Consider the following 21,112-nt stretch of genomic DNA (forward strand, 5'->3'; position numbering starts at 1 on the left):
TACACTGCATCCTGTGCTCCTTCCTGTACAGCCGTGACCCCAACGGGGCCAGCTCAGGAGACTAATGCCGCTGCAGGCAGTGTGCTATCCTCAGACCCGTCCCCTCCTGCAAGCGCACTCCGCCTGTTCCCTCCTTCCCTTGGGATGACCGGCTCTCCACAGGTGCCCCCTGTCCCCAGCACCCTTCGCAGTCTGCCTGCCCTGTCCCATGGTGACAGACACCATCGGGCGGGGGAAGAAGCCCAGCAAAGGATGCGGCTGCAGTTCCCATCTCACCAGGGCCCATGGCTCCCACACGAGAAGGCGTTCCCGGGACTCGCCCACCAGCTTTCAGGTGGGGTCCCTGTCATCCTTGTGGAGGAGACATGGACACAACAGACAGATCAGCTAATAATGCATGTGCCCTCGAGACACCCTCCCCCGGGGGCGCAAAGACACCGGGGCAAGGTCACTCCCACAGCCCCATGTGGACTAATAGCTAATTAGAAACCATTGAAATGCCCTTTAATTGGGAGCTAATTGAATCAACTATCGCCCTGGGATCCTGAGCCACAGTTTTTAACCATGGTGAGGCTCCACGTATGCCAGCGTGAGAAAACAGGCAAGAGGTTGGTAAGGGGGAAAACTGAGTTTCAGACAAACTGCAAAGTGGGGCGGTGTCACCTGTGCAAACGCACACGCAAAGCTACCACATGTACATACGTATGTGTGTGTGTGGATCTCCTTGTGAGGGTGTGTGGCACCGTACGTACACACCTAGCAAAGGGGCAGAGGGAATGATCACGTGGGCTGGAGAATGGTTACCTCTCGAAACAGGGTAGAGATTGGACAGAGGAAGGTAGGGAGGGATGGACTTGTCAGGGGATATTTCTATTTTACATGAACTTTTTAATGATAAGGTATATTTATGTGTTACTTCTATCATTAAAACTGAAACACCCACTAAGATGCATAACAGTAATAGAGTGTGATGTGTCTTTCTGGGCTTCCTGCAGGAGGGCTGGTCATCTCCACCCTGACACTCAGGGGACGGGCTCGAGGAAGAGTCCTCATGACAAGCGGTGAGCAAGGGGCCAAGGCCATCAGGCCGGGAGGGGAAATGACAGCCGAGCCAAAGAATAAGGAGAGCTCATGTCGGGTAACATATTGGGACCTCATGTGAGCACAGGACGCTGGGAAAAACAGGGCTCACCTGAGACAGACTAGAGGTGGGTCAGCAGGGTGGATGGACCCTTTCTCCCTCACACATGAGGAGGGACCTTACCCTCTAGGCAACAGGGAAAGCTTGAGAACTGGTGACTAGATGAGAGTAACTTGGTCAGTTTTTGATGGAGAAAGATCACCCCTGATGGAGAAAGATAGGTTAAAATGGAACCAGGTTGAAGGCAGGGATATAATTCAGGGAACCATGACGATAATCCAATATGTTGAAGATGTCAGTTGAAGTAAAAGAATGCTAATAGGCAGGGTGACCATATAATTTATTGGCCAATGCAGGACACTCTAGAAAATTTAATATTCTAGCCAGAGAGACACTGGGATTGTGCCAGGTGCACTGGGCTATACGGACACCTCACCGATGAGGGGTAAGAGGAAGACGATCATTGGCAGGATGCCTGCAAAGCCATGTGTCGCCGACATCTGCCTGAGGACAGGACCACAGCTCCCTTTCCTTGTGTCCGTTTACCACCACCAGGAACACTGTGGGTGCTGAATAAACAATCAGTGAATAAATGTAGGTAGGACAACACAGAATTCAAGACGGACAACTGAAGGCGGCATCAGACTGGCCACCAGGATTCTGGCTACTTCGTGCATGATGGCACTCTTGACAGGTGTCACAGAGACATGAAGAGGAGCAGTGCATTTGCAGGTGGTCAGGTGGAGGTGAGTCAAATGCAGTGGAATATTGGGTCGTCACTCTTGGCTGAGATTTGGATCAGAGGTAGAGATGTGGGAGAGCACGGACAAAAGTCCAGGCTGTGGATGACGTTTTCCAGTGAGGGGGCCTGGACCAAGATGAGGGCCAGAGAAAAACCACAAGAGCGCTGGGCTTAGCAGCTAGGAAACAGAAGGATTTAAGGGCACAGCAGACAGAGAAGGAACAAACAGAGAGACAGAAGGAATTGTGGAGGGGCTGGTATCAGGGCAGGTGGGTGTCAGGGCCTGGCATTAAAGTCGGCAGAAAAGTTCACTGGTGTTGAAGGATCAAACTGTATGCCTGGGATTCTTGTTCATGAAATGAGTTTTTCAACTGACTAAGGTGAACTAAGTCCCAGTCACCTCTGTGCTTATTTAAAATTCAAATGTTGGACCCAACCTCATACATAATGAATCAGAAGATCTCTAGGCAAGGTCCATGAATTTTAACATGCTTCCCAAGGGATTCTGAACTTTTAGAATTCTAGGGTAATATTTGGGTTTTCCAACTGGATTTGGTAGACCAAGGAATGGAAGACAGGCTTGGAAAGGAGAAGAGAATTCTGATCTGAGAATTATGGGTTGCAAAGTAGAAACAATAAGGAGTAATAAATAATAAATCCAGGCAAATGCCAAATCCAACATTTCACCAAGAACATACTCTGTTTTCTAAATAAAACACTATATTGCGTTATAGACTTTCTAGGATATGAGGAGAATTGACCCTCAGCTGCTCAAGTCTTTCCAGCCTCAGTGGATACATTTCAACCACAAACATTGACATATGATGTGCTACGGAGATAGAACTCTTTTCTGTCAAGAGGGAACCAAGGATAGTTTAGCAGGGGAATAAAATGAATGCAGCTCTGGTGGAAAAATGACTTCTACACCAGAGAACCGAAGAATGATAGAAAGAAGATGACGCAGGAGGCCCTGTAACAGCCCAGACATGCATTCCAAGGTCTTGAACTGGGGACGGACGACTCTAGATCTGAAAGGCTCTTTGAGGTAGAATTGACAGGTCGTAGTAAATGGCTGTAGGCAGCCACGAAAAGGAAGGATTAAAAATAAGCTCCTGGGTGAACGATCGTGCGGGTGCAGGAGGAGGAAACACGTTCCGAGGGGGACAGACTGATGGAGGGAGGAAGGGGAGGAGGAAAGGATGAGTCTTCTGGGCAGGACATTTGATATTTATGTTAATAAGGCTTTGGGGGAAGCTTTCACATATTTGTCCTTCTGGTAGGAGGTAGTAAGTCCTGGAGAAGGTGCTTTCCCCTCCGATGTCTTGGCTTGATGATGAAAGGAAACAGTAATTCAAGAGACAAGGAAGAATTTACCGAAAGCCAACAACAAGCAAATTATTAAAATAAATATATGTTACGAGTTTGCAGTGTTTGAACATATCACTGGGAGAAGTAGAGGTCACAGACAGACAGATTCACACCAACGCACCGCCTGCCAAAATTACGTTTCCTCTGATGAGACTCAATCTTCCTGGAGGGATGAGCGTTAACCCGGGTTTTAACGGAGCTCCTTTTATTTAACTGCTTATGTAACATGGTTACAGTGTTATAATTCAGTCAGGTGCGAGCTGCCGAGGACCTGATACAGACTTGATGAGCTTTTACTACCCAGTTGTCGACAAAACCGCAGCCATGGCAGGAAAAACCGACTTTACTCCTAGAAGGATGACGGAGTTCATTCCCAAGTGAAGACGACCAGGGGTGCTGATAACGTGTATTAGTTGACATTGAGTTTGCTGTATGGCACCAGTAATCAGCGATACTTTGCATATGTTAGGCATGGCTGTGCTCGCAGGGAAACTGGATGAAAGCGTCACTTCTTTCCTGTGATATTGAAGTCGTGCTCCTCCACGTGTCAATCCCGTTTTGTGACACAACACAGAAGCAGTGTCTTTCAGCTCTGTAACCACTGTACTGGTCTTCCCTCCTCGTGAAACTGTTAACGTGTCTTGGTGTTATGGCCAGAATGTTTCGATTCCAAGGGAAAGCTTGTGAGTAAATTATTTTCATTCATATTCATAAAGCTAGCAATGGTAATTGCCTTTACTTGACAGCATTACTTTCCCCTGCATTTCTGCCAGTCAAGACTTGTGTTTAATTGAACATTTTATACATCATAAAGAAGCAACAAAATACTTATCCATGTCACTCTGTCATGAGGGCTGTGACTATGTATCCTGGACCTGCACAGATAACCCACTGAGTCTGACCTGAGAAAGGACTTGTGTTAATATGTCCCATTTCACATATGAGGGATGTGTATGCGTCATCAAATCATTTGAAGGTGATAGAATAGGAGCCCTGACAACCATGTACGCCAATGATTCCTCAAGCTTGTACTTAGGCACATAACTCTTTGTTCAAACAGAATCTTTTATGGAAATCCAAGATGTAAAACCCAGCTGCTCTGCACTAGCGGACAAGGGGACGGGTCCCAGAGCTCCCCACGTTGGTCCCTCTTCCCTGCCCTAGGTGCTTCTGGACAGACTCCCAAGGACAGCAGAGTGGTGGGAAGGTGACCCGCCTCCTCACCTCCCCTGGAAGCACGGAAGCATGCAGGCACCAGGGAGGGAGAGGAATCCAGCAGTGTGGCGGGGGTGGGGGTGCGGTGGCTGGGCTGGCCCTTCACGCCCAGTGTTCCAGGACTTCAGTGGCCCTGCAGAGTCAGCTTCGCTGACTGTTTTCCGTCCCACAGATCTGCACTAAGGCTGTGCCCTTGTGTCCACCGCCACGTCTAACCTTGTCCTGCTTCTCCTCAGACGCCTCACTGTCTCCTCCTCGCCCAGAGGATGAAGTCCACACTCGCCACGTGCTGCTGCAATCCACTGCGCTCCAGCCTCGTGTCCCACGCGTCCTTGGCAACCATTGTGCTGTAGTGTCACCTACGTGCTCACCACTTCCCAGACCTGTCACACCAACGACAGAAAGCCCTGTGCTTGTGTTCTGTGTCACTCCAGCCTGAGTCATCGTTCAGAGCCTGGCTCAAGTGATAGATGGAGGTGCCCTTTCCCCATTGGTAGAATGAATCCTGCCTCCTTGGATCCCTAGGGTCTGTGTTCTTGGTGTGAATGCAGGCCCAGTGTGGGGACAACAACTACAGCTACCGGGACAGAGAATGTTAGTGGAGAATTCTTAATTCCGCATTGTTAAGGGCTGAATTGTGTGCCCCCTCCCCCACGGTTCATTTGCCTAAATCCCTTGCCTTGGAATGTCACCTGATGTGGAAATAGGGTCCTTACAGATGTAATTAGTTAAGATAAGGTTATATTGGAGCAGGGTGGGACCTAATACAAACCAGTGTCCTTAGAAGAAGGGAAATCTTGGCACAGGCAGGCACAAAGGGAGATGCCACATGAAGGTGAAGGCAGAGATTGGGGTGATGAGCCTACAAGCCAAGGGACACCAGAACCTTCCGGAAGAAGGCGTGAGGCCTGGAGCAGCTCATCCTACGCCTCAGGAGGGGCCAGCCCTGCCGACCTCGGTCTCGGCCTTCCAGCCTCTAGAACCGGGAAAAGACCAGCTTCTGCTGTTTAAGACCCTCGGCCTGGATATGTTACCAAAGTCGCCCTAGAAAATGAATCCAGTATAAAGACTTTTCAAACAGTTAACTGAGAAAGCAAAAAGAGAAGAAGCAAGGGTTACTGCCCCAGGGCCGGGGAGCAGGACAGAAATAATAAAGACACCACACAGCTGAAACTCAGACTCTGGGGCAGAGAAGCTGATGGCTGGTCTGGCTCTGAGGACACCCATGGCCTGCCTCTGTGCACGCAGCCAAAGCACGCCACTGGGTAGATGCTGAGTGTCCCAGGAGTCTCTCAGGGACAGGGAGGAACAGCCACCTCCTCCTTTCTCCCTGAAGCCTCCCCCTGGCTGCCCTTTTGGCCGCTCAGATGTGGGGTTTGCAGGACCCTGCCTCACACAGTGGAAGGTAGCATGTGACACTTTGAAGCTGAGACAAAAGCTAAGTAGCTGGCATAGCCCTCTTCACACACACTCCTTGCAGAGTAACTAGGGGTGTGTACGGCTTCGCCGCATGTTCCAGTTCACCGGAGACACTTAGCTTTGGTCTTTAGCTAATTTGTCCTGGCCCCCACAGCACAAGACATTGTCCATTTTGTAGTGGTCCTTTACGAATGTTTGTCCGGGGAATTAATGAAAAAAAAGAGGAAAAAAGAAGGGAAGGAGAGATCTGGAGTGGAGCATCTGCCAGCTGCCTGCCAGCGCCAGCCTCTGTGACACAGTCAGTGCGACCCAAGAGCATGGGCACGGGGGTGCCACAGGGTTTGGGAGGAGGCTGAGAAGGAGGGTAGATCAACAAGTCTGTCTGCCCGTGGCCCAGCGAGCAGACTGTTGAACTGGGGGCCGAGGTTCTAATCCTGGATTTATTACACACTTGCTAAGTGACCTTAGACAAACCACTTAAGTCAACCCTGGAGATAATGTCACACAGTCTTCAGCTTGTAAAATGATCGCTGATGCTTTCCCACCATCCCACCGCCCTAGAGATAATGTGTTTGCTGGCAGTGAGGCGCGGCTGTTGATGAAAGACAGGCTCAGACTCCAATTTTCTGTTTTTATGGCAATTTTTTCTTGGCCGAAGCCCGAGGTATGTATACTACACCTCCACCTGCGACCCAGGTAAACGTGCATCAGGGGCTTAACTACTGTAAGCTTCCTCTTGTGTGAGACCTGGGAAATGGGGCTTAACTGACACCTTTGACATTTTCCTGTGATAAGTGGTGTCAAGAGTGCAGTGGTGCATCTGCTCAGGGGACAGAGCCAGCCCCTGGCTTGCTGAGCCCTGGGATACAGGGGCAGGAAGCAACAGAAGTCCCTTGGGCTCAGGATGAAGTACAGCTTCTCAAATGTGCTTGCGTCACACCTGAAGCCCTTCTTGTCTAGAGATTACAAACCATGCAAATTTGAAAGTCCTTCTAGAGTTGAATAAACAGTATCAGGGAGGCCAAATTTAACTTTTTATGATAACCAACATTGAAAAGTGTTAATATAGGAAATCATATAACCCTACTGAACACTGCAAATGTTTGTTTTGGTTTTCATGAAGGGGCCGTCCTTGTCTTTAATGTTGAAGGGGGCGGGGGAAACTCTAGAGCTTCTTCCAAGATCTGCTCCCAAACTAAAGATGCATTTCAGTGTCAGAAATGAATGCAGCTCCAGCTACCAGGCCCTGGTGCTACGTGGGTGCTGCATAGGGTGGGATGGCAGCTCGCCAAGGATAGTGTTTGCTGTGGGCTGGACTGCGAAATTCACACGTGGAAGGCCTGCCCCTCAGTTACTCAGAACGTGACTCTATTTGGGGACAGGGCCTGTAAAGATGTGATTAAGTGAAAATGAGGCCCTTAGGGTGGGCCCTGATCCAATCCAACCAGCATCCTTATGAGAAGAGAAAGCCTGGTCATGCAAAGAGACACAGGGAGTGCACGAGCACAGAGCAAAGGCCATGTGGGAACACAGCAAGGCGGAGGCCATCTGCACGCCAAGGACAGAGGCCTCAGGGGACACCAAACCTACCAACACCTTGAGCTTGGACTTGCAGCCTCCAGAACTGAGCTTGGACTTAAGCATTGCCCTCACCGACACCGCCTGCCCCCCCAGCGTGTGGTATGTATTTTGCTATGGCGGCCGGAGCAACCTAAGACACCTGGGCAGGATTCTGAAGACCTCTCTCAACTTGTTTCTGCTGTCAGCTGCAATTGTTGGTCAAGGGAGTTTGAAACCTTCCTTTCTTCAAAGAGAGTTTGGGAAGGAAGCCTCTCCCCCACTGCCCTGTCCTCCACCCAGAGTGAGGGTCTCTCCTAGGAGCTTTGGGTCAACACGCTGATGGGCCCTTATTGAAATGTGGATATGCTGTGGGCTAGAGGTTAAGTTCACTGTCTCTGCCGATTAACTATCATCCTAGGTCCTATTAGGAGGTAGGGTTAGCCTGCCAGTCACTCTCAGCTTATATCCAATAAAGGGAATCACAGGCCATGTGGGTTTCTATTGGAGGGTGGGGGGACCCCCAGAACATGGACTAGGAAGCCTGGAAGGTTCGGCTTGGACACCCTAATGAAACACTAATCCAACACTGCAAAAGAGCACATTAGGAGCGGCTCTGAAACTTGGGCTAGGGAAGGGCACCCAGAGGAATATGGAGGCTGGAGAAGGGATGCTTCCTGGCCTGGATGAGGGGTGGGGTTGCCCAGATGGGCCTCCTTTTTGGTCAAGGGTGTGTCATGGCCTTAAAGTTGGTAGGAAGCTGGAGGCCAGGAGCCTGAGGCCTCTCCACATGGTTTTGCTTGTACGAGAACAGGAGGGATGATGGTGGAGCCCAGCCAAGACCCCTGAGACAGCCTTGGTTGAATAGTAAAGTCCAAGGCGATGTGAGACTAAAAGTAGGCCAGGGTCTCCTGGGTCTAGGGTTATGCCAAGTTTTTCCCCTTAGACCCATTTCATACCCCAACTTGTGTTTTTCTGTAAGGATGGTCCTGGAGCATGCTGGTAGGCCCTAAAGGTCTTCAGAAGCCCTGGAAACCTTCCCCCCTCCCGTGGGCATGTCCTTTCTTGGGCAGTTTGGTTGAGCTGATGTCTCTTCAATGAACAGATGTTAGCCTCTCAATCAGTGACTTCTGGTGTGTGCATTGTTAGAAAGCCTGAATGACTGCAGCCTTCTACCTAGGATGTTGTGTGGGCAAATGTCTGTCTACTGATGTGTTTAAAAGGTATTTCTCATATGCAAGTTTTATCTTTAACAGTATAAGTGATTGAGGGCTTATAGGAAGTCATGGAATACTGTGTGGTCTGAATTCCAAACATTTTCCGAAGCGTCCATCATGAGTATATGCCATGTAGTATTTTCACCTTCTCCCATCCCACATGTATCATTTCCTTTGAGGGTTTTACCCACAAATCATCCTTGCATGTGCTCAGATCTGAGAAATGTGTTACCATTCCAAAGCTATTATCTCATGTCCTTTCTGGTCTTATTGTCACTTGTTATTTGAAAGAATATGTAACGTACGTTCATGAGTAAATTTAAAATATGTGTGCAATAGGATCTGGTTTCTTGGAAGAAAGATGCTACTGTAACCAAAATCATATGTGATTGTGTTTATATTATAATTTAACCACCACTGGTTGTTAGAGCATCAATTTTAAAATGCACATCTGTGATAAAATCAGGGATTCGAAAAAGAAAAAAAATTCATAATTCTTATCACTGTTGTATTTTTCTTTTAAACCCATTCCTGCTTAGTTGGAAACCATATTAATGATATTTAATATTTATGGGACAATGGTGACCAAAGCTGCAATTAAAGGAAATTATTTGATTAATGAAATATTAATGAAAACGACCGTGGAATTCAATCAAGTGGATCGGAGGTGTTCTTATTTCCGGTTCTCCCTTCACTGAAAGGGCGGTGTAGTCTCAACCCTTGCCCCCAGACATGCATTTCTCTGCTGAAATTCCATCACCAGGGGTAGAAAATTCTGCCCATCACCCAAGGTAGAAGAGGAAATGAAGCAGCCTGCTTCCGCAGCTGGTTGAGCTCAGAAAATACAGAAACGCTGTTAGATTTCTAGCACATGGCACACCCCCTTAATGCATTACATAGACAGTTAACCCCAGAGCTTCTCAGAAAGGATGGCATGGCTTGGAATTATCTGCTCTCAGGTTTGGAAAACAAGAGGAAATGAAATTCTTCCACAGTTTAGGAATTAAGGGCTAGGTCAAAGTTTGGGCCATGGTAGCGTCCATTCCCATGAGTTTGATTACGAGGACCATCTTCCTGATGCTGATGTGGGGCCTCAGGGACCCAGATGAGCGGGGCTAGAATTTTCCAGAAGGATGCACCACTTCATTGCAAATACTGATCATGAAGTAAGTCCTCGGATAGTCAGCTGTCATCTTGCCCTGGGTGGGTGGGGTGGGGAATGCTACTGAAAGCAAAATGAAATAAGTTTAAAAATAAACTAGATTTGTATAACAAAAAATGAGAAGTTATTAATGTCCAAAGGGACATGTGCACATAACACAATAGATGCTCTCTGTGGCCAGGATGGTGCTGTGGTCCTCTGGCCATCCTTCAGACGCTCACCGCTTTTGTTTGAATATTACAATAACAGTTACACACTCAAAGAGTTAAAATATCAAACTTAACACATGCCTACTTTTAAACTGTTCTGTCCTTATAACACAAGTTCTTATCAGAGGTCTACACCATACTTGGCAAACAAGATATTCTACCTTTTAAACAAATAATTCATTAGGTAATTAAATTCAAGTGAGATTACTCTAATTAAATATACACTGCTGTTGAATCATAATTTCTATGTGGTCTAGTTAAAGATGAGCAATCTCTTATTCCTGACCAAAAAAAAAAAAAAAAAAGGCTTTAAAAGAATTCCCCAGTGACTGGAAGGGTAGATTTACATGCACTCCACAGAGGTCATTTCAAGAAGGGAGAGATGCCAACACAACATGGTGTGTGTGTGTGGTTCCTCATGTCTGGAGATTCCAGACGTTCCCGGCTGTTCCCTCCGGTTATACTGAAAGGGTCTGAGGAACCCGGCAGCAAGTCACTCCCAATGACCTGTCAGGCACGCGGCTACATGCAGATGAGGGCAACGCGGCACAGGGGGCAGGGGCGCAAGCGGAACCGGTTCCGTCCTGGCCCACTAGGCCCCAGGCCCGAGGTGCTCTGGAGGCCAGTGCTGGCCCCAGGGCCACAGGACGTGAGCAAAATGAAGTCACTTGTCCCCCATGCGCGTGGCTCAGCTCCCTCAAATGGCATCCGAAGCCACAGCCACGATGGCGCTCACAGGGACGCAAAGTCCCTCCTGGCTTTGATCTGAGCCTCCCGGCTGCCGAGAGCTGACAGTCGGCTGCGTGGCAGCCCCGCTTTCATTTGTCAGACACGCGTTTCCTAGTGTTGTGGAGCAGGCAGTACACCTGTATTGCCAGCATTTACATCGCCTTGCCCCGGGATGGCATTGATTTGGGACGGGTGAAATACAAACACAAACTAATTAAACACTGCATAATAGGGCCCTACAGGAACACAGCGGAAAAACAAATAAACACAAGTGCAGCTGGTTCGGCGATCGTACCTCTGCCCCCGAGCCACCGTCTGCTGACATCAAATTACAAACCTTGAAAACCCTCACACCGTTGCTGTTGATCATATTGGAGGCATAATGGAAATTATCTGGTTAATTAAGGGGAGGCTTATAAAATATTTACGTGTGTGCACACGCATGTAATTCACTTCCTCCGCACTCGGGGACGGCGACATCGCAGCACTCCAGGCCGGGCCACTGCGGTCCATTTCTTTACCCTGCGATGCTGGGAAACTCCGGCGGGTTCTGGAGGCTCCAGGCGCCATGGCGCACTTCGCCCTCCGGCCGCCTTCGGGGGAGTCAGAATCGCACTCCGCCGAGGCACTGCCGCAAGCATCTGACCGTCCGTGTCCCTCGCTTCTGGGCCTTTTCCTTCCCGGGTTTTCCTGGAGTCTCTGGGCATCTCCTCCCGCCGGCCCCACTCCGCTCGTCCCGCCAAGGGGCGCCCGTCTCACCGCGGGGTCTCCGCAGTCCTGCACGCTCACGCTCACAGCACCCACTGGGTAGTACCCTGGGCGGGGAGGTGGCACAGGCTTCCCTGGCCCCCCACGTGGGCGCTGGCTTGGCAGGAGAACGCTGGGAGCGTACCCAGGGGTCCAGGCCGAGAGGGCCGCGGGATCACCACAGCCCGACCGACCCTGTCCCTGGCCTGGTGTCCGTGCGCAGCAGGGTTCCAGCTGTGCGTTTTCGCGTGGGTCTTAGCTGCCTGGGGCTGTTGGGCACTCGCCTCGCTGTCGCCGAGCCGGGTGGCTTCCTGGGTCCTGCTGGAGAAAGGTGCAACGTCCTAATGAGTATTTAACAAGACTCATAAATCAGGGCGTTCGCGTCCGGGCGGAGGGCTTGGCCCGGTCGGGGCGCCCAGCCCGGCCCCCGAGCTACCACCCAGCGCTGAGGCCGCCGCCATCTGCACAGCAAAGAATGGCCATTTTGAAAGGCCGGCGATGAGGCCGCAGCGCTGCCCGCAGCATCCCCGACCAGGGTCTTCGTTGCCCCATCCTCGGCGCCAAAGGCAGGTCCCCGCGGCGGCTCCAGGAAGTGGGCGTCCCCCCCCCCCCAGAGCTTCCTCCCCTTCTTCAGAGCCACGTCTGGGGAGCTTCCAAATAGTGGAGAATTATTTCGGAAGAAATGCAATTGTAAATGAGGGTGCTGTTTGGTTTAATTTCATCCTTATGTAAATATACGGGGAATGTAAGGAGGGAAGCTGGGGACAGAAAAAGGACAGGATCTTTTTCAAAGCGATGATAGCAATTCCGTCCTATTTAGAAAACTACCCCCCACCCCCTATAGTGATAATGAGCAAGCAAACTTTCTATAAGGCTTTGAAATCTGTTTAAAAGTCACCTTTGTCCAAAGGCGCCTGCTTCACCAACCCTCTCCCAACCCCACCCCCAATCACCAGCGGTTTCGAGGCCTTTTTCTCCCCTCCACTCTTCCCAGCCTTTGCGCACAATTGAGCCCCGCAAACACACAGGGGCCCCAAGAGACCCGCGTCCTAGCCTGAGCGCAACAGGAGTCCGTGCTTTCCAGCCAGAAGGTCTCTGTCAACTGTCACTGTGGAGCTCTGCGGGGCCGCGCTGGTGACTCGGGCCAACGGCCGTGGGTCCGTGAGTGGAAGTCCTTACCGAGTACCGGAGCTCTCAGACCCGAGCCGGACGTCGGCCAGGCGGAGCTCCGATCCGGCCGCGCAGCGACCCCTAGGTCTGGCTTCCCATCGCTCGGCGGCCCGGCCTCTGGCTTAGTGATGACGGAGCGGCAACACGGAGGGGGGCGCTCGGCCGGGGGCAGCTTCCAGACTAGCCGTCAGAGGTGCCTGAGCCACCCCCGTGGCAGGCGGGGACAGAGGCTGAGGGCCTGGAAGCGGGCCTCTCCCGGCTCGCCCATCGGGATTTACAGCAATGGAGGCCGTCGGTTTTAGACGGCAGGTGCGGGAGCCCCACCAGGGCCTGGCTCCTCCCTCATTTGTCCAGCGCCTCTCCTGCCACATGAGGGACGGTCGCAGACCCCAGAAGGGCTGAGCTGGCGTGCTGTGCCCTCATTAAGATGCTATTCAACTCAGGCCCAACATCCTGGGCAGGAGCCTCTCTCCCGTCCAGGCACCCTGGGCCGCTCTTGGCCGGACTTAACCATTTGATGTTGAAACTGGGCTGGCTGGAGGACGCTCTCCCCTGCTATGCTGATCGGTGGAATTCTCAACCCTTCTAGCCCCTCCCCCTCTACAATGGGATGCTCCGGAGGCAGTTTGCTTACTGCTTCCTAGTTCTGTTTGTGCAAGATTTGGGGTAAAGTGCCAAGAGGAAAGAAGGGAAGAGGTGAGCTAAGTCACCCAGGGTCTGCTGGGACCCCAGCCGCTGGCCCTGGGCAGAGAATGTCCACAGTGGCAGCTCTGGCACCTTTCCATGGCTCCCTTGGGGCAAGTCCACAGTCTTTTCTAGTTCTAATTCCTCCATCACTGGCTAATCCTCAGGCTCAGTGTCCAGGTGGGTTTTTCCCATTCACCTACCTGGTGTCTTCAGGAGCCTCAAATCATTTTCTGACCTGAATGGGGATAATACAGTCAGGGCATGGTGGGGGGCATTGCTGGGCTGGTTGGGGGTCAGGACAAAGCCTGCTCCCCCTCTATCCCTCCCCCCACCCCCAGGTTCTGACAGCTACAGTGTGACAGAAGTCAAGATGGGCCTTGGCTGGTAGGGTGTGGAGGTGACCAATCCCTGTGTCTAGATCCTGACACCGGCTTACATTCCACCTCACTCTGCTGGTCACACAAGAGGGCTTATCTCACCTGTGTTTACCTGTCGCCCTGAAATGTGACACTGGGGTTTGCTAAACAGGACAGTGGTGAAGCTGGCCCTTTGGTTTGTTTTGGATGCAGGGGAGAAGGGGTTGGGGGTGCCTGGTGGTGGGCTGGGGAGCAGGAGGAAGTTGTGGTTAGGGACTTCCCAGAGCAGGACTGCCAAGGGCCCACCCCTGCCCCCCAGAATCTGTCACAGCAGGAAAGGAGCCCAGGCTGTTGCAGGGGGTTTCTGGAGAGAGCAAGGTCTTGGGGGGGGGGGGTTGTGTGACAGCATGAACAGGAAGAAAACCTGACTCTGAGCAGAGAAATTACAGCCTCATTATGGAGCTGGTGATTACTAATTACTATTATGGGCATTAGTATTGCTAATTACAGGCGGTGGCTCTGTGTCTGTCCGCAGGCCCCAAAATGGGGAAATGGGAGCCTTCCTGACGCTGCGGGAGTCCCTGGGCCTCCATGATCCGGGCAACTGGAAGGGGATCCAGGTTAGGATAAGGGTCCAGTCGGTGTCCAGAGTCCGGCGGTTCAGGTCACCAGCAGCAGGGCATGCTGGGCACCGGGTCCAGAGGGTAGCCTCCATTCCGCGGCCCGAACAGGCCCAAACTGAGGCTGAGACCCGTGTCCGTGGATGAAATTCCTGCGGGGTCCAGTGTGCGGGATCGCGGCAACAGGCAGTGCGCGCCGGGCCACGTGGAAGATGAGGGGCAAAACTGCTCCAGTAGCCCGGGAAGACACCCTGGGCACGCTCTCCGCCTGGGCCGCCAGGACCAAGCCAGCGACCATAGCTCAGGGGTGGCCTGCCCCACCTGCCCCGGCACAGGCAGACAAGGAAGATGGTGCAGCGAGCATCTGCGCCCTAGCGCGGCCAGGCCCCCGGAGACCCGGAGCCATCGAGAGTGCGCAGCGCCTGGCCGCGTCCGCTAGCTCTTCCCGCCGAGCGGAGGATGGAGAGAGAAGAGAGACGTCCTGTCTCTGGCCTACTCGCGGCGCCTCCTCGGGCCGGCGCGCTCCACTCAAGTTTACTTCCTGCATCTGCAAATCTAGTGGAGAAACGAGGCACGCTGAGGCCACGCTGGCTTCTCCTATTGCCAGGGTGGGCGGCGGGATGTTCCCCTCCCCCTGTTTTGATGCTGTCTGGGTAATGAAAAGGTCCCCCGCCCCAAAACCCCGCCACTGTAGACAACATCTGCTTTCCCCAGTAAGTGGCTTCTCAGCTAGGGTTCTCTTTCTCCAAGTTTCCACAATAGAGAGCGCCTGCGGAGCTCGGCCTCTTCCCGCGTCTCCCAAGGCAGCAAGGCCGGTCAATCCCGGTGACTTGTTCAAGCCCAGTGGGGGCCCCAGGAACGCCACGCCCGCGTCGGGTGTCACGCCACGCCGGTTTGGTGGCACACCGAGGGCATCTGGGTGCATATATGCTAAAGGTGTTCGGGCAAGCAAAGGCAGCGCCAACCTGGGAGGAGAGGCCGCTCCCAGTAGGCTGTCACCGCGCCCCCGCCAGCGCCTTTCCGGCCGCCCCGCCGCTCGCGCGCCCATCGCAGGCGGAGGTGGCCCGGCCAGCGCGGGGCACCACGTGCTCGCCGGGAGGGGCGGGAGCAGCGGGCGAGGGCGGGCGGGAGGCAGGGAGGGGGCGGGGCCAGCGCTCAAGGGGATGCCAATCAAAGCATCAACTTCAAATTGTGTCTGAAAGCCCCGCCGCCGAGCGGACGGCGGCCGCGGCAGTCGGCGCGGGATCGCGGATCCGGGCGCAGCGAGCACCGGGCGGAGGAGCAGCCCCCGGCCCCCGCGTCCGGGCCGGCCCGAGCGCCCGGCCCGCCTCCCCCGACCCACCCCTTTAATACTAGCCCGGCGCCGCCGCCGCGGAGTCCGCGGACATGTCCTTCCCGCAGCTGGGATACCCGCAGTACCTGAGCGCCGCTGGGCCAGGCGCCTACGGCGGGGAGCGCCCGGGGGTGCTGGCCGCGGCGGCTGCCGCCGCCGCCTCGTCGGGCCGGCCGGGGACCGCGGAGCTGGGCGCGGGCGCGGCCGCCGTCACCTCGGTGCTGGGTATGTACGCGGCGGCCGGGCCGTACGCCGGCGCGCCCAGCTACAGCGCCTTCCTGCCCTACGCCGCCGACCTCAGTCTCTTCTCGCAGATGGTGAGTGCGCCCTGCTCCGCGCGCTTCTCACCCGGGCGGCTTCTCCCCGCCAGCCCCTGCGCCCCGGGCGGGGGGGGGGCTCGGGAGGGAGGGTGGCCGCGCGGGAGGGAGAGCGGCGGGCGGGCGGGGATCGCGGAACTGCCGGGGTGAGGGGCGCGAGCGGCCCTGCCCGCGGTCCGGAGGCGGCGGGGACCTGGGCAGCGCGTAGTGGCCGGCGGGCAACGGTCCCGCCATCTCGGCGGGGTGGCAGTGTCGGCGGGAGTCAGGAGGCCGCAGCAGCAGGCCCGGGGCGCGCGGCCCGCTTTCCCAGAACCCCCCTCCCGGCCTCGGGCCGGCGTGCGAGACCCCAGCAGCTTTGGGCTGCGCGGGGAAGATGGTTTCTCCCCCAGGGGCAGAGTTCCCACAGTCGTATCGAGTTCATAGCCTGGTAGAGGCGGCCAAAAACCAACCTAACAATGGCGATCAGACGGGCCGGAGGGGGTCTCTTAACGGCGTGTGTACAAATTTGAGATTTAGGGGGGAAAATTAAGCTGAAATGTTTTTTTTTTTTTGAGTCTCAAATGGTGTTTGCTTTGACTTTCGTAAGTTGCCAAAGTTTTCATTTCATTTGCACCAAAAAAAAGCACTTTTCTTCCCGTGTTACATAATGGAGGATTAAAGAAAACAGTGTCCCCAGGCTTAAAATAAGTGGTGTCATCTTAGTCTCCCGTCCCAGTGGGTGTCAGATGTGGGGGAGGGGTCTCCGCGGGGCACACGCCAGTCTGTCGGTCCCCAAGATCCACGTATCTTGCTCTGATGCAAGGTCGGGCTCAAACTTCAGGCTACTGGTGACCTGAGCGCCAGGCGCGGGGGCCCGGGAGGCAGCCCCCTCTTGCGCTGCTGCCGGCGAGATAACGTAGTTTGCAGGCACCCCCCCCCCCCCAGGCCTCCTCACTCCCCCAGAAAGAAACAGGAAATAAATACCCGCCAACAGCACGCGGGCAAAGCAGCCGGTGTGTTTTCCTGTAACTTTTCTTGTAGTTTTGGAAAGAAAGACTATTTTTCTGAGAGCGGCCCGAGCTGCCTTTCAGATCTCTTGCTATCGAAAAAGATCAGCTCCCATTTTGTTCCCGCGGCCGCGATGCCGAGCAAGCGGTGAGAGAGATTTAGAAGGTACCCATTTAAAAAAGAATTCCCCCAGAAGCGAGGCCGCGATGTCTTCTTTACAATCACGAAGAAAATAATTAGAAAAGTGCAAAGTATATTTTGCAAAGATTAGGCAAAAACGAAATCTGGCCAAGGAAACCTTTTCTCTATGGCATCGACCCCCGAAGGAATTACTGAAAGAAATACGCTGTTTACAACTTTCTCGGAGTCCGGAACCCCCTTCTGCTAACAGAGCAACTGGACGATTGTATATGGAGGATTCAATTTTTTTTTTTTTTTTTTTTTTTTTTTTACAGAAATGTTGAATACAGATGTGTGCCTTTTGGGATCCCCGCGTGCGTTTGCGGGGGAGGGAGGGCTGTCTATGGTGAGGAGCTGCTCATTGTAGTGGGGTAGGGAAGGGAGAAGCTGGGTTTTTACTAAGGGGGAACTGTAGAGAAATCCCCCTTCAAGGTGTATTTCCTCGTGGTCTCCTGCCGGTTCTTGGGAAGCAACCCTAAACCCAAACTGAGATGCTGGGCCTGGGTTTCCAAGCCTTTAGGACTGGGGGTTTGGAAGCCAAAAGGTAAAATTGTAAGTGAATGTCTGTCTTGGCAATTCATGGTAATAATGAGGTCTAATGAGCTTGTTAGAAAGATAAAATGTTATTTACCAAAAAACCTGATGGGATAATTTGACTCGCTGTGTTTTACTACCGATGATAAAAAGAATATTGATTGCAAATAAATCAGGGCCTTGAAATACTTGCGCACAGTTTGTGCTGCTTGCTGCAGATCAAAGTCAAACTTGAGAGATAAAGTCGCAGAGGCCCAGGAAACCGGTTCCGCTCCTCGCGCCGGCGACGCGGCCCTCGCGTTAATATTTTACCGGATAAGCTCTCCTTTTGTGTTTAAGAAAAACAAATGGTGTTTTTGTTATTGTTGTCCAAGATGGCTAGGATTAAAATTTTAAATTACCTGTCACCACTATAGACCTTTAAGTGTGGGCGACCCATTATATGCAGATTAATCCGAAAAGCTGAAAGGAGTTGTGCTTTCATTTTAAATTGCTGGCGGATTTGGGCCGGGAGAAAACTCGGGCGGTTTATTTTGTTTGACCCCCTCAGGCTCTGAGGGTGGGGGCGTGGGCTCTCGGTTCTTTACGTTTGGAGAAGCTGTTTCATCGGCCTAGTTAAAAGGTTTTCCCCTCCAGCTAGTGCGAGGTAAACTTGGAAATCCGGCTTTTGGAGTCGTTGTGGGGGTGGGGTGAGGGACGGAGGGCGGCCTAGGGAAAATCGAGGGGCCGCAGCTCCCGCTGTGGCCTTCCAGAGAGAGGGGCAAGAATTCTGGAACTTTTCTTGAGTGATAGAAAAACTCTCCAGGATCCGTGGTAGCGGAGTTCTGGAGGCGACTCGTGGTCTGACCCCCCCACACACACACACCTCACCCTCTGCCCCGCGGTGGTGCGTTGGGGCCTTTCGCTCTCAGCGGACAGGAGCAGCCGCTTTCTCAGTTCTGGGGACTCATCTCTCTCTTTCTCTCTCTCTCTCTCTCTCCCCCCCCCCCCCGTATTCTCTCTCTCCTCCCTCGATGGGCCGCGTGGCCGCAGGGCTCCCAGTACGAACTCAAGGACAACCCCGGGGTGCACCCCGCCACCTTTGCTGCCCACACGGCACCGGCCTACTATCCGTACGGCCAGTTCCAGTATGGAGATCCCGGGCGGCCCAAGAACGCCACGCGCGAGAGCACCAGCACGCTCAAGGCCTGGCTCAACGAGCACCGCAAGAACCCGTACCCCACCAAGGGCGAGAAGATCATGCTGGCCATCATCACCAAGATGACCCTCACGCAGGTCTCCACCTGGTTCGCCAACGCGCGCCGGCGCCTCAAGAAGGAGAACAAGGTGACGTGGGGCGCGCGCAGCAAGGACCAGGAGGACGGCGCCCTTTTCGGAAGTGACACGGAGGGAGACCCTGAGAAGGCTGAGGACGACGAGGAGATCGACCTGGAAAGCATCGACATCGACAAGATGGACGAGCACGACGGCGACCAGAGCAACGAGGACGACGAGGAGAAGGCCGAGGCGCCGCGCGCGCCCGCCGCTCCCACCCCCCTCGCCCGGGACCAGGGCTCGCCCCTGGCCGCCGACGCGCTCAAGCCTCAAGACTCGCCCCTGGGCCTGCCCAAGGAAGTCCCGGAGCCCGGCAGCACGCGCCTGCTGAGTCCTGGCGCGGCGGGCGGCCTGCAGGGCGCGCCGCACAGCAAGCCCAAGATCTGGTCGCTGGCAGAGACGGCCACGAGCCCCGACGGCGCTCCCAAGGCTTCGCCGCCGCCGCCCGCTGGCCATCCAGGCGCGCCGCTGCAGCATCCCGCCTTCCTGCCCAGCCATGGACTATACACCTGCCACATCGGCAAGTTCTCCAACTGGACCAACGGCGCCTTCCTGGCGCAGGGCTCTCTGCTCAACATGCGCTCCTTCCTGGGCGTTGGCGCGCCCCACGCCACGCCCCACGGCCCACACCTGCCCGCGCCGCCGCCGCCGCCGGTCACCGTTGCCGCGGGGGTGCTCCACGGCGACAAGGCCTCAGCCCGCAGCAGCCCCGCGCTCCCAGGTATGAGGCCCAGGGGTGTCCTTCCCCAATCCGGGCCAGGAATCCGGAGCCCGGGCAGAGCTTGGGGCGGGGGTGGGGGGCACCGGCCATGGATGGAGAAAAGCAGTGGCTGCCTAGCCCTGCTGAGCTGTGACCCTGCCTGAATTCGGGGAGCGAGGCCAAGGCCCTCAGGCCCTCCGGAGAGAGCTGTGCTCTACCCTGGGGCCTGCCGGGCGGAGAAAGCCTGTTTCTGGTGGAGACACTGCCCCAAGGGCTGGAGGGAGTGGAGCAGGGTTGGGGTGGGGAGGAGGCCTGCGTACCTCTGCCGCCCTCCACACCTGTCTCCTAGCCCTAACTCTGCCTCTCCCGACCCTCGCAGAGAGAGACCTCGTCACCAGGCCAGACTCGCCGCCACAACAGTTAAAGTCGCCCTTCCAGCCGGTTCGGGACAAGTGAGTGCACTTTGCTTTTACCACTGGGCAGCGGAGGGAGCAGGGCGAGAGGTGGAGTAGGGTCGGGCGGTGGTGGGGTCCGCAGTCACTGTTGAAGGGGCGATGCCCACCAGCCTAGCGCGCCGGGCCAACTGGGTCCATCCGGGTTTCTCCGGAGCCGGGAGCCGCGAGGGGTCGGCGACGCCACCCCCCCACCCCCCCCGGTGCTCAGCGGGCAGAACGGGGACGCCGGGTCCCAGCGTCCATCCTGACAGTGCCTTTGCCTTCTTGTCTTGCTGTGTTTCCCCCGCAGCTCGCTGGCCCCGCAGGAGGGAACGCCGCGGATCCTAGCAGCCCTCCCGTCCGCTTGATTCAGGGTCTTCTTTTACTTTTGCGGGGGGAGGGGGGAGGAGTTCGGGAGGGAGGGGATGAGGGAGGAATTAAGACAAATATTTCAGACTGGTGTAAAGGACAAACGTGGCCACGACGTCAACGACTCCCATCCATCGCTTTCTGCAGAAAGGGGTTCCTCCGGCCGAGCTGGCGTCAGGGCAGCCGGCCTCCGCCCGCGGCTCGGCTCTGGTAGCTGTCACCATGCTCCGGTTGATTATCAGTTCGGTAAATGCCCCTATGTGCTTGTGTCTTTTTTTCTTTCTTTCTGTATATAGAGTGATTTCAGATTGTAAATAGCGCGTCAGCGAACTTGTCTAAATCATATATTTTTGTCTAATAAACTAAATGAAATGATGCCCACTGGTCCTGAGTGCTGAAATCCTGGCAGGGACCAAGTGCCTGTGGCTTGGGGAGGGGAGGCGGGGCGGGGCGGGGGCGGGGGGGGGCGGTATCCATCCAGGAGGTAGTTGTTTCTCAGTCTTTTGGTTGTTGTTGAATTTGTAATGTTGTCACTAGGGCAGTTTCTTGTTGGCAGTTTGATTCTTAACAACTCTTACGCGTGTATCTCGGGGATGCCTTTCTCA

The 21,112-nt window shown here is 54.4% G+C and overlaps 1 protein-coding gene and 1 long non-coding RNA gene across 4 annotated transcripts; one reads left to right on the plus strand and one right to left on the minus strand.

The window, feature by feature from the left end:
• Positions 1 to 9,150: 9,150 nt before the first annotated feature.
• LOC141570740 (uncharacterized) lies at positions 9,151 to 15,886 on the minus strand. Of its 2 annotated transcripts, none has more exons than XR_016020591.1 (2): positions 15,759 to 15,886; positions 9,151 to 11,827 (listed from the first exon to the last, which is right to left on the minus strand). It is a non-coding gene; the product is annotated as an uncharacterized LOC141570740 (long non-coding RNA). The 2 variants fall into 2 exon arrangements; XR_016020590.1 differs by lacking the exon at positions 15,759 to 15,886 and adding an exon at positions 12,686 to 15,443.
• IRX1 (iroquois homeobox 1) lies at positions 15,559 to 20,883 on the plus strand. Of its 2 annotated transcripts, none has more exons than XM_074329110.1 (4): positions 15,559 to 15,989; positions 18,723 to 19,725; positions 20,084 to 20,156; positions 20,449 to 20,883. In XM_074329110.1, exons 1-4 carry the CDS (start codon positions 15,726 to 15,728, stop codon positions 20,504 to 20,506), a joined length of 1,398 nt encoding a protein of 465 aa, XP_074185211.1. In that variant the 5' UTR covers positions 15,559 to 15,725; the 3' UTR covers positions 20,507 to 20,883. The 2 variants fall into 2 exon arrangements, with proteins under 2 accessions (XP_074185211.1, XP_088652551.1); XM_088796425.1 differs by lacking the exon at positions 15,559 to 15,989 and adding an exon at positions 17,419 to 17,502.
• The last annotated feature ends 229 nt before the right edge of the window (positions 20,884 to 21,112 follow it).

Source organism: Rhinolophus sinicus, chromosome 3 (assembly GCF_057876585.1).
Source record: "Rhinolophus sinicus isolate RSI-liver-muscle chromosome 3, RSI-T2T, whole genome shotgun sequence".
Classification (NCBI taxonomy): Eukaryota; Metazoa; Chordata; class Mammalia; order Chiroptera; family Rhinolophidae; genus Rhinolophus; species Rhinolophus sinicus.

What these genes read in the sequence shown, in the direction of transcription:
- IRX1 (XM_074329110.1), top strand. Translation starts at nt 15,726, where the DNA reads ATGTCCTTCCCGCAGCTGGGATACCCGCAGTACCTGAGCGCCGCTGGG. An exon ending in CAGCAGCCCCGCGCTCCCAG is followed by an intron (nt 19,726 to 20,083) that starts GTATGAGGCCCA and finishes CGACCCTCGCAG; the next exon opens with AGAGAGACCTCGTCACCAGG. An exon ending in TTCCAGCCGGTTCGGGACAA is followed by an intron (nt 20,157 to 20,448) that starts GTGAGTGCACTT and finishes TTTCCCCCGCAG; the next exon opens with CTCGCTGGCCCCGCAGGAGG.